General features: G+C 28.0%; 1 protein-coding gene and 2 non-coding genes across 4 annotated transcripts; 2 read left to right on the top strand and 1 right to left on the bottom strand.

Annotated features, from left to right (window-relative positions):
• Positions 1 to 4,852: 4,852 nt before the first annotated feature.
• LOC105132326 (GDSL esterase/lipase At3g26430-like) lies at positions 4,853 to 7,317 on the bottom strand. Of its 2 annotated transcripts, none has more exons than XM_011035752.1 (5): positions 6,919 to 7,315; positions 6,090 to 6,299; positions 5,776 to 5,945; positions 5,415 to 5,685; positions 4,853 to 5,285 (listed from the first exon to the last, which is right to left on the bottom strand). In XM_011035752.1, the coding sequence occupies exons 1-5, from the start codon at positions 7,169 to 7,171 to the stop codon at positions 5,017 to 5,019; spliced, it is 1,173 nt and encodes a 390-aa protein (XP_011034054.1). In that variant the 5' UTR covers positions 7,172 to 7,315; the 3' UTR covers positions 4,853 to 5,016. The 2 variants fall into 2 exon arrangements, with proteins under 2 accessions (XP_011034054.1, XP_011034055.1); XM_011035753.1 differs by having other exon boundaries at positions 5,174 to 5,285; positions 5,548 to 5,685; positions 6,919 to 7,317.
• Positions 7,318 to 11,832: 4,515 nt separating this feature from the next.
• On the top strand, positions 11,833 to 11,905 carry TRNAR-ACG (transfer RNA arginine (anticodon ACG)). The gene has a single exon. It is a non-coding gene; the product is annotated as a tRNA-Arg (tRNA).
• A 64-nt stretch (positions 11,906 to 11,969) lies between these two features.
• On the top strand, positions 11,970 to 12,041 carry TRNAK-UUU (transfer RNA lysine (anticodon UUU)). The gene has a single exon. It is a non-coding gene; the product is annotated as a tRNA-Lys (tRNA).
• The last annotated feature ends 107 nt before the right edge of the window (positions 12,042 to 12,148 follow it).

Genomic DNA, 12,148 nt, shown 5'->3' with positions numbered 1-12,148 from the left:
AAAAAATAAAATACAAAAACAATCAGTAACTTATTTGTGCCTTTGTGGCTAGTGCACCTCTTCTTTCTCGTAAATTAGCCAGCAAAAAATCAGCATCCAGCCCAGTAAAAATAGAGGTGACAAGCAGCGGCGTGTATAGGTGGAAGACTTGGGAATGCCAGGTGGGCTAACCAGGTATGGTTGACCTGGCGCATATAGGTGGAAGGGGCAGATGGAATTTGGCCAAGATGTATGTGCTGGCTGCGCACAAACTGTAATTTAATTAAAAGCTTTTTTTTTCTTTTTTGTTTTTTTAGGTGTGTGGCCATTAACAAGCACATGAGTTGTGGGTTCGCTGTACCGACCTTTTTCAGACGGGTAGCATGCAGGTTTTTGGATATCAATGGATCCCTCCACGTGTATAGAATCTACAAATTATTTTGGTGAATTTACTTTCCAAAAGTTCTTTTTCCCCCCACTGGAGGGGCCTCGAAAGTGTTCTTTAGTTATAATTATTAAACCAGACCTAACTTTATACATTAATTCAAAAAAAAATCAATAATTGAATTTAAACTGAATTTTAAGTTAAATTAAAAAATATATTAATTAAATAAAACCTAATTGATCTGATCAAATCTTGTCCGAACTTGACTGATTAATGCTAATTTTTCTAAATATAAAATAATATTTTTTAATAAAAATAATTTACTCAAGTGAATTGATATTCCAGTGACTTAGTCTAGTTTTTGGATTAATTCCCAGTAAAAATAGAGGTGACAAGCAGCGGCGTGTATAGGTGGAAGACTTGGGAATGCCAGGTGGGCTAACTAGGTATGGTTGACCTGGCGCATATAGGTGGAAGGGGCAGATGGAATTTGGCCAAGATGTATGTGCTGGCTGCGCACAAACTGTAATTTAATTAAAAGCTTTTTTTTTCTTTTTTGTTTTTTTAGGTGTGTGGCCATTAACAAGCACATGAGTTGTGGGTTCGCTGTACCGACCTTTTTCAGACGGGTAGCATGCAGGTTTTTGGATATCAATGGATCCCTCCACGTGTATAGAATCTACAAATTATTTTGGTGAATTTACTTTCCAAAAGTTCTTTTTCCCCCCACTGGAGGGGCCTCGAAAGTGTTCTTTAGTTATAATTATTAAACCAGACCTAACTTTATACATTAATTCAAAAAAAAATCAATAATTGAATTTAAACTGAATTTTAAATTAAATTAAAAAATATATTAATTAAATAAAACCTAATTGATCTGATCAAATCCTGTCCAAACTTGACTGATCAATGCTAATTTTTCTAAATATAAAATAATATTTTTTAATAAAAATAATTTACTCAAGTGAATTGATATTCCAGTGACTTAGTCTAGTTTTTGGATTAATACTTCAATCATATTTGATAATTATATCTATAATTACATAAACAATTATAATTTTGTTATAAAATAATTTTTAGTATTAATTTGACCTTCAAGTCTTTAAAGATTTTCTATAAAGGATTTTGGTCCAATTTTGAAGTTTTTCATTTATATATCAATCCAAATTGTATTTTTATTTCATCTATATATATATAGAAGTTAACGTTTTCCATATTAAGTGATTCTAACATGAATTATAATTAAGAAATAAAAATTATTTACATGTAAATTTGATATAAAAATATAATTTCAGCTCAAAGTTGAGACTCAATGGTTTGAGGGTATATGTGATGTTTGATTTTTTTTATTTATTTATAAATAACACGTAAACATAAGTATATCATCATAGGGGTATTTTATACATAACGTACAACCACATATATAATTGATATTTTTTTTATTTATAGTTTACCGAGTTACAGAAAAATTCAAACCAAAATTAACTTTTTTGACACGGATCAACTTACTAGCATGTCACGTGTCCTATACTTATCTTGTTTTATCGCCTTATAATCAAAGGAGATGATTACTGAGATGACACATGGAACCACATTTATATAATATGAAGACAATTTCGTACTTTAGCTTATTTGTTTTAGCATTTGTCACGTATCTCGGGAATGTTTGTTTATGCAGTTATACCATGCTTTATTTATAAAAGGAATTTATATATTTAAAATGTTTTTATGTATTAATATTAAAAATAAATTAAAAAATATTATTTTAATATATTTTAAAACAAAAAAATATTTTAAAAAGAAATTATTATCATAATATTAAGTATTGCCTTCACACTAACATGGTTTGTTGTTGGTTTATGGATATTTGTTATTTTGATCCAATAATGATTTGTAAAAATGTTTTAAAATTAAAATAATAATGATCCAATAATGATTTGTAAAAATGTTTTTAAATTAAAATAATATTTTTTTATATTTATTTTAATTTTGACACAATATATTAAAATCATCAAAAAATAAATAAAATATTAATTTGAAATACATCTTCAAAAGCAAAAAATAAAATAAATACCCACTAAATCAAAATATAATAAGTCAAGAAAACACAAGAAAGGATCACAGGGTTTGTACATAACCAAATCGATACAATAGTTTTTTGCCATCTTGAATTGTATGGGAGTCCTAATTTTAGATAAATGACACATGCTATATTGTGAGTCGGGTTTGTTGTTTATAAATGTAAAAGTAGATTTTTATGTGATATCAATAATTTAAGATAAATAAAAAAATCAATGAACTTAGTGATTAAAAGAGGTCGTGTGTGTTGTCATGATAGTAACTCATAAAAAACAATAGTAACTTATATAAAAACCAATTATGAATTTAACATTTCATACAATTAATTTAATTTAACAAAAAAATAAATTACTTTTAAAGAAGGTAAATTTAACAAAGGTTAAAAGAAAAAACACCCGAGCCAACCCTTGTTGTTTTTAAAACCATAGAAAAATCTCATAAAAAACAAATAAAAAATAATATATGTTGGTTGATGAAATTGAAAAAAAAATATTTAATAAAAAAAAATCTATGTAAACTTTATAAACTCGGATTAATCTCTCAAACTCTTAACCCATTAAATTATAGAACTATGCTAAATTAAATAGTTAACACATTCCAAATGAAATGCACAAGGATGAAATCCATAAATTTAATATAATTTAATTAATAAAACAAAAAATTCATTTTAAATAAGTTTAATTTAACAAAGACCGAAGGAAAAAAAAACTCTGAGGCAAACATTTTTATTTTAAAAAGTAATATAAAAAAATAGAAAGAGAATAAAAAAGAATGTCGGTAGATAAAATCTTAAAAAAAAATGCTTGAAAGAAAAAAAAATACCAAGTGAGCTTTTTTAACCCAGATTAAATTCTCAAAACCATAATCCATTAATTCTAGATTCTCAAAACCATAATCCATTAATTCTAGACCTGGACAACCATAATCCATTAATTCTAGACCTGGATCCAACCTGGAAACTCAACATCTAAATATTAAAAAATGGAAACTCAACATCTAAAAAATTAAATATTAAAGAATAAAATCAAATAATTTAATTCAATTTAAAAACAAAATTCACCTGGAAAAAACTAAATCTAATAAAAAAAAAGGTAGCCTATATTATTTTCAAAACAATTAAAAAACACCATAGAACATGAATTAAAAAATAACAAAATGCTACATGAATGAAAACAAAAGGATTTTTTTAAAAAAAAAATCAAAGAAATTTGTGTCAACATCGCAAATTAGGGCTAATTTCTTAAACCTGCGTACCGTTAAATTATAGATCTAAACTTAACTAAATAGCTAAATATTCAGCTAATTAAATGTTAAGAGATAAAATAAATAAATAAATAAATATTTTAAGGTAAAAAAATAAAATAATAAAAAAAAGATTAGATTTAATAGGAAAAAAATGAAAAATAATTAAATTGAATTTTTTTTGAAAAAACTATCTAAATTAACAAAACAAATTATAATAAAAAGAATAAAAATGAACTATAATAAATGAGAATATTGGCGATGAATTAAGAAAATGAACTATAATAAATGAGAATATTGGTGATGAATTAAGAAAAATTATTAATTTACTAAATTATTCTAAATAAAAAACTATAATAAAGAGAACACGAATAAAATTGAAATAAATTACTCTAAATTTTAAAAATTGTAATAAAGAGAATACGGATAAAAATTTAAGTACAGTAAATCTTAGGAGTTGATTTGATCTTTTTTAAGCTAGCATGAGAATCTAGTAAAAAAGAAAAAAAAATCACACGGGCCACCTCAATCACCATTGGAATATACATGCCACTTATTTACGGAGAGAATGTCAGAACACTTTAGTCACCTCTATAATCATGATTTTGAATTAATTAACTTTAATAAATAAATAAATTAAAAATGTATTGAGGTATTATAATTTATTTCTTGTGTTTTTTAATTGGATTGTAGCATGTTTTTATAATGCTAACAAGCGCTCTTGTGTGCATGATATTATTTTTCAAAAAAAATTACAATCTCTTTCCTTTGTGTGTTTGTTATTTAATTAGATAAAAAAATAATTTTAAAAATAAAATTATTAAATTCAACTAATTTCATGATTCATACGAGGAGTTTCACAGCCAATAAAAAATACTATCATCTCATAACTTTTTTTAAAAATATAAAACATCAAAGTATTAAAAATATTTTTGAGTCAAATCAAATTTTAAATGAGTTAACCTATTATATTTGAATCTGCTAGATTAAATAGTTCATATCAAGTAAACTCGTATAATTATTTTGTTTTGATTGAATTTTATTTTTTTCCTTAAAAATTGACATATAATTAATATAAAAAATTAAATAACATCATGCTATTCAAGATCATGTTTCTGTTACTTGAATCTATCCATCAAAGTTTTTAATGTTATTCAGGCTGGCCCATTACGAACGAACATGGCACTTAAAGAGTTAGCACGTTGTTTGGGCTTTGCCGTGGACCATGTGCTTAACAGCCAACATTAGAACATCCATCTGGGTTCGAAAACAAAAGCAGCAAAAGCAAGGAGGCTAGCAAAGGCAGATTGTGTTTACACAATTTGAGCAACTCAAGGGTGTTCCGTTCTATGGCAGGCCATTTTCAGAGGAACTGGCGGGTCTGAAAATGAGCCATTGACAATTTGTTGGAATATCCACTTATTAGCTGCCTCGGTGAAGTGCACACCGTCCCAAATTATCCGAACTGATGGATCTTTGCATGAATTAGCTATCACCACCTCCGTCCCATTCACAGTGATCTTTGCACCGCATCTTCTCTGGCTGTTGTAGTTGTATTTCCCACCGTGACCGCAGCAGGCTACAAAAGGCTGCTTGAATCCTGCCCCAAAAATTATGATATTATAACATTTACGTACTTAATTAGTAACTATTGTTAACGTTAATTTTGTGAAAACCTCATCAATGAGCCTGGAATTGATGATCAAGCTATAAAATTTAATATATTTACCAAATTTCTTGGCTTGGGTGGTTAGAGTATACTTCAGTGAATAGATATCAACATAAGTAATCGCTGCCTGGGGAAGATCTTTCCTGAGTTGAACCACAGCTTCTTTTAATCTATGGTTGAAAAATTGAGATACCTCATTGAATGGGGAGGCGCACCCGTATTTATCTATCTGGGCTGCTGTGATTAGAAACCTGTCCAACGAGTATGGCAGGCAACCCACTGGGCCAGTGTTATGTATCCAAAACGATCTTCCTCCGACGGCATAGATTTGCTGCACATACATGATCAGATCAAAATGCATGTATAAAATGAATTGATTGATGTGTATATATGTATATGTAGAGGAAAAGCCTTGCTTCACCTTGACGGCGTTGGAGAACTGGCCTAACATGTCAGGAACACTTGCCTTGACTTGTTCAGTGGTCAAGTTAAGCTTGTAACCAGCAGTGAGATCATTTTGGCCAATGTCAATGGTGTACAAAGCTTTGGAGAAATAATCTGCCTTTGGCATCAAGGTTTCGAAGATCCCTCCTGTGATTATTCAACAAAACTTCATCGGATAGTTCCAAATTTCCATTCTCCTTTTCCAAATTAATTCATTTAACATCTATCAGAAAATAATAACAATAATTACATTAATTGTAACAACTAGAAATATGGGATGGGATCGATCACCTTGACTACGAACTGTCTGGGATCTTTTCTTGAAATCTGAATACTGAACAGATTGGACGTTTAACGAAATGGGACTATACCCACTTTGAGACTGCGTAGTGTTTTGAGGCCTGATGGTTGACCCAGCAGTGGCGAAATTGGCTCCATGGCTGAAGTTTGAACCCACAGAATCAAGATATGCACTCAGATATGGCACACCCAAGCTTTCCGCTAGAAATTCAAGTTTTCAAATTTGAGAATGCTTTTTTTTCCCTCTCTTTCTTATTAGAGTAAACTATAAATTAGTTTTTTTTAAATAAATTAAATAATCACCCTAGTTTTAAAATCAATCTAATTCTTTGATTAGTGCTAATCAGGCTTGTTTTAATATTTTTATTATTAAAAATATCTTCTTCTCTCAACAATATTTTTATATTTTTTTTAAATAATAAATGAACTAAAAATATAAAATAGACGAAGAAGATTAAATCACAGATAAATTTAAAAAATATGAAAATTAATTAATTATTTATTTTTAAAACTAAGATAGAATGTTTAATTCATTTTGTAAAACTATTACAATTAATTTAAAATTTATTCTTTTTACAATGAAGTTGAATTAATATAATAATATATACTTTATATTTATACCAAAACAAAATGGAAGAGAGAGAGAGAGAGAGAGGGAGGGAGGCAGAGAACAGAAATATCATTTCCCCGGTGTCCTTTTCGAAACCGACGCGGACAAAAATTAGGTTTGACGGGGTTTCAATATTTCATCGTTGCGGCCCAGGCAACACGACAAAAGTAAAAATAGAAAAAATGTAGATGTGTCGTAGGATCTACATACCGATGAAATCGATGATCAAACGGCCATCGGAGTAGCGGCCGGCAGGGTGGTGGAAGTATGTCTCTCCATTGGGAGAAGGTGCCTGTCCTAATGCTGCTGACAGACCACCTGTGTCTGAATTTGAGTCACCAAAGTTGAATATTGCAGGGAAATCACATGAAGAAGCTTTTGTGAGGATCATGGGACTGAATTGTAGCGATGCCATCCAAATAAAGAGGCTCAACGTAACAAGTCTTGAAGGGTGTGCTTCCATTGGAATTGGGAATGGGAAGCGATTAGTGACTGAGCGGTGGGATTAACAGAGGAGACGATACGTCTTCTCACTCCTTTTATTTGAAATGCTCTTCCTCCTTGGAGGAGGGCAGTGAACATATATATATAAGATGGAGACACCTAGAATGAGATTTAGTATTATTGGTGGATAAACTAAAAGTAAAAGATAGGAAACTATCACTAAATTAAGACTGGTTGAGCTTGATTGATCACATGTTATTTTAAAATTGTTTTATTTTTGAAATTATTTTAAAATACGTTTTTTTTCATATTTTTTTACTTTTAACATAAAATAAAATAAAATAAAATAATTTAATTTAATATTTTTTAAAGATAAATATATTTTTAAAAAAATCTAAAAGTAGAAGTTAGCCCATTCTAAATAGATTTTTTTATTTTGACTTATTTTTTTATTTTTTTACATCAAAAATATTAAAAAAAATAATTTGACACTCTTTTAAAGATAAATATATTTTTTTAAAATATCTAAAAATAGAAGTTAGCGCAGTTCCAAGCAGGTTTTTTTTTTTTTTAGATTAATTTCTAGCCCCAATTTCTATAAAATAGGAAGTTCATCTTAATAAATGAAATAGGAAACTAAAAATGGAAAAGTTGTTTTAATTTTGTTACACATAATTCAAAAAAGAAAAGGAGGGAAAGATACAGCACAAAAGAGTTGCTTCATAAACAATTATTAAACAATAAAAAAAAGAAGCTTTCTTCTTTTTCCAAGTTGAGAATATCTTTACACTAATTTGAAACATCCTGCAAAATTGACCTGTATAATCTTAGGAAATAAATTATACTAGATGTTGTCCTCAAGATTTAAACACGAAAAGAAGAAAGAGAGAAAATCTCCCTCCATGGAATGGAACCGTCAACAATCTGATCGGAAACCCATTTGTCAGCTGCTTGAGTGCAGTGGACACCGTCCCGGATAATCGATTCGGTGGGTCTTTGCAGGGTCTACCCGCTGATATTTCTTTGCCACCCACGGTTTTCCTTGCTCCGCATCCAAGGTACCTGCTGTCATCGTCCTTTCCACCATGGCCACAACGTGCTCTCAGCGATTCATTAAACCCTGCGGTTGACTTTCAACTCATAATTATCACTACGTAACAGTGCAACAGTCTTATACTAGATCGGTATTGCAGTCTGAAACTTTTCTAATGCTAAAAAGATGCGAAGACAATTGCAGTGCTTTTAAAGAAATAAGAAAAACTCGATGCTCGAGGGATCGACTTGATGCATCCAGCAAAATCAGGTAATTTAATAATCTAATCTAAACCTCAAGCGAAGATAACAAACAAGATGTCGAGAAGAAAATCTGGCAAAGTCAACAAAGTATTTGTGCAAGGAGAAGAAAGAACAAAACCTTCAAAGATCTGTCGTTATTTTACTGTGAATACCACCCGTTACCTTTGTTGAGACGTTTCGAATCTTACAGTAGAAGGCTCCACGAAGATATTAAAATAATGCCTCAAAAAAGTAAATTAAACAAAATAGAATTTGCCTATATTTAATCATATTCAATCAATCAATTAACTCTATTTAATTCAATAAAAAATTCATTTTGAATAAAATCAACTTAACAAAAAAGAATAAATAAAAAACTCAAGGTAATCCAATTAAATATAAAAAAACAAAGAATGTAGAAAGAAAATAATTAAAAAAATAAAATAAAATGTCCAACTAAAAAATATTAAAGGATAAAATTAAAAAAAAGTTAAAATAATTCAAGCTATATATATATATAAAACAAAATATATATATATATATATATATATATATATAGCTTGAATATAAAAAAATACAATGAAACCATAATGCAAAACACCACTTAAATATCAAGAAGAGTTATGGCAGCCAATGTTAACTCCCGTCATGATTGAAAAACAACCTTCTTTAATCCAAGATTGAAATATTGAGCCACTTCATTAAATGGAGTTCCAAATCTGCTGCTGATATTTGACTGCCATCGAGGGCATAAGATACACAACCAAATGGACCTGCACGGCTGCACCGCTAATGCAGATGAAATGGTTTAGTTTAAGAGTATAGTTATAATTATTTTTTAAAATATTTTTTTATTTTTTAAAAATTATTTTAAGATTAATATATAAAAATAATTTCAAAAAATAAAAAACATACTAATTCAAAACTAAAAAAATTAATTTTTTTTAAAAATATTTTTCAAACACAATTCCAAACCATATATGATTCTTCTTATCGAAACAGTATTTTTAAATTGGTCGGGCACTTCAGGGACAAATGCTGCGGAAATGAATGTTTTTTTATTAAAAAGTATATTACAACAATTTTTTTAAAATTTATTTTTAATATTAATATATTAAAATAATATAAAACACTATAAAATTTAATTTAAAATACAAAACAAGTTTAAAACTTTTGAAAACTATTTTTAAAATACAAAAGCAGCTAGCTAATTACCTTCCCTGCCAGTCGTGTTTAAGAAACAACCGCTGGTACGATCATTCTGACCAATATCAAATGTGTTAGAACGAAAGAATTCTTTGGCCGTAGGCAACAATTTCTTATAATTGACGTTTTAATTCGTGTTAGTGATTAAATTAAATAACGCAGAAGGTGTCAACCCAGATTAATATTAAAATTAGTTTTTTATATTTTTAGAATATTTTAATATATTAATATTAAAAAAATAAAACAAACAGAACCCTATCATATTTGCTTTCAGCTAGATGCGTTGGAGCTAATTTACCGATGACAGGTAAATGTCCAAGAAATTGATGATCAATACGAAAGGCATGGTCAATAAACCTGGTGACTTTTCATTTTAAAAATGAATGTTGCAGTTTATTTTTTAAAATTATTTTTTTAGTTGATAAGATGTTAAATTAATTTTTAAAGATGTTTTGAAATAATTTTAATAAATGAAAAATAATATATTTTTAATTAAAAAAATAATTTTAAAAATCGTAGTAAAGACGGAGCCATGGAGCCACTAGCAAGTCTAGCATTAGGGTCACACTGTTGTTGCCTAGGTTAATCATTTAACACAGTCAATTCGTCGATATATTCCGTTCAGATACGGCAGCTAATACCGTTTCCCACTGCAGCTGCGATTGCTTTTAAAGCAAATAGTAGCTTATAAATATTTGATTAAAAAAATAATTTACTATATATAGATTCCATAATAAATTGTATATAAAATATTGAGAGAAAAAAAGTAGCAAATGACTGCTTTTTTGCACGGATAAAAAGAGAAATCATGCTATATTGTTCGGTAAATAGTAAAGCATGCTTTTCTCGTTTAGTAAACAGTGTAGCAATATCCACTGTTCACTAAACTGAAGGCTGCTGCAATATAGCACCGCTCTATTTTTCTAGTTGCATGGATTCAGTTTAATGTATAAAATACATTAAATTAATTTTGATATAGTAAAATAAAAAAATTATTTTTTATTTGTTTGATAATATAATATTTATAGCATTTAACTACAATTCTAATTTTATTCCCAGTTATATTTTATAAGTTATGTTATTACACATTTAAAAAATCAAGAAAATTATCAAATATATTTCAAAAGTGAGAAATTATAGATAATTAAATAAAAAAATAAAAAATATTTTATATAAAGTACTATTTACTTCATGATATAATAACAATAGTTAAATCTACAATATTTAAATTAAAACCCATTAATATTATTATATATATTTTTTAATTATTTTATGACCTCAATTTTAAAAGCATTTTTAATTAAACACATTAAATTATTTTTTATTTAACTTCAATTTCAATCACAGTTTTAATCAAACATATATTTTCCAACTCAAAATCACAGTTTTAATCAAACATATATTTTCTAACTCAACCTCGATTAAAAATACTTTTTATAAAATAATTTTTTTCAAACTATAACCACAACAACAATCGCAATACCAGATATAAATGAGCTAGGATATAGCATATTTATTTTACTGTTATTGTAATTATTTTTTAAAATAAAAAAATTTATTTTTAATATTAGTACATCAAAACAATATATAAGCATATAAAAAAACTAATTTAAAATAAATAAATAAATAATTTTTAAAATATAAAAATAAACAGAATTTTAATATTATTTTTAATATTAAAATATTAAAAAAATATTAATTTTATTTTTTATACTTCACGCGCTTTTAAATCAATAATTTGTTGGCGTTGATATCATTGGATATAAATATTAGCAAATAATTTGTTGGTGATCTGCTGAACACTCAAAAAAAGATTTATTACTCAGCATACACAAAATGAAAACAATACATAATAGGGAAAAAAACTGCATTTACAAATACTATTATTTTTTTAAATAGATATATTTTTATTTTTAAATCTTAAGTAAAAACATGTTTGATATTTTCTATATTATGTTTAGATTATTGTGATTTGTGTTGCCCTTCGAGTTGAAAATAGCATTGACTGAAACTTCTTTTTTTTTAACTGAATGCTATATTCTTTAAAAATAAACAGGAATGGACTAGATGACAATCATGTGGTAGCTATATAATTTTCTCAAAACGAAAAAAAAAAAAAAAATCAAATGCCAAGTACCAAAAATTTTACAGAAATTTATTATTTATTAATTTCTATATTTTCAGAAAGAAGTCAACAAGGACTCCATGGCCCAATGGATAAGGCGCTGGTCTACGGAACCAGAGATTCTGGGTTCGATCCCCAGTGGAGTCGTTATTAATGAATACATAGATTATTTTGATTTTGTGATCATGAAATGGAGCCACTGTACCACCTAGCCGTCTTAGCTCAGAGGTAGAGCGCATGGCTTTTAACCATGTGGTCGTGGGTTCGATCCCCACAGACGGCGCTCATATTAAGTCAACGAGTATATCGTTGCTATGTGCTTTGAAACGGTGAAATCAGACTTGCCATGCTTCTTCTACTTTGCCTCGCTAAACAATATATATATATGTG

The sequence above is a fragment of the Populus euphratica genome, unplaced genomic scaffold (assembly GCF_000495115.2).
Source record: "Populus euphratica unplaced genomic scaffold, PopEup_1.0 scaffold85.1, whole genome shotgun sequence".
Lineage (NCBI taxonomy): Eukaryota > Viridiplantae > Streptophyta > Magnoliopsida > Malpighiales > Salicaceae > Populus > Populus euphratica.
Note: the sequence above shows the minus strand (reverse complement) of the source record. Positions and strands in the feature narration are given on the sequence as shown.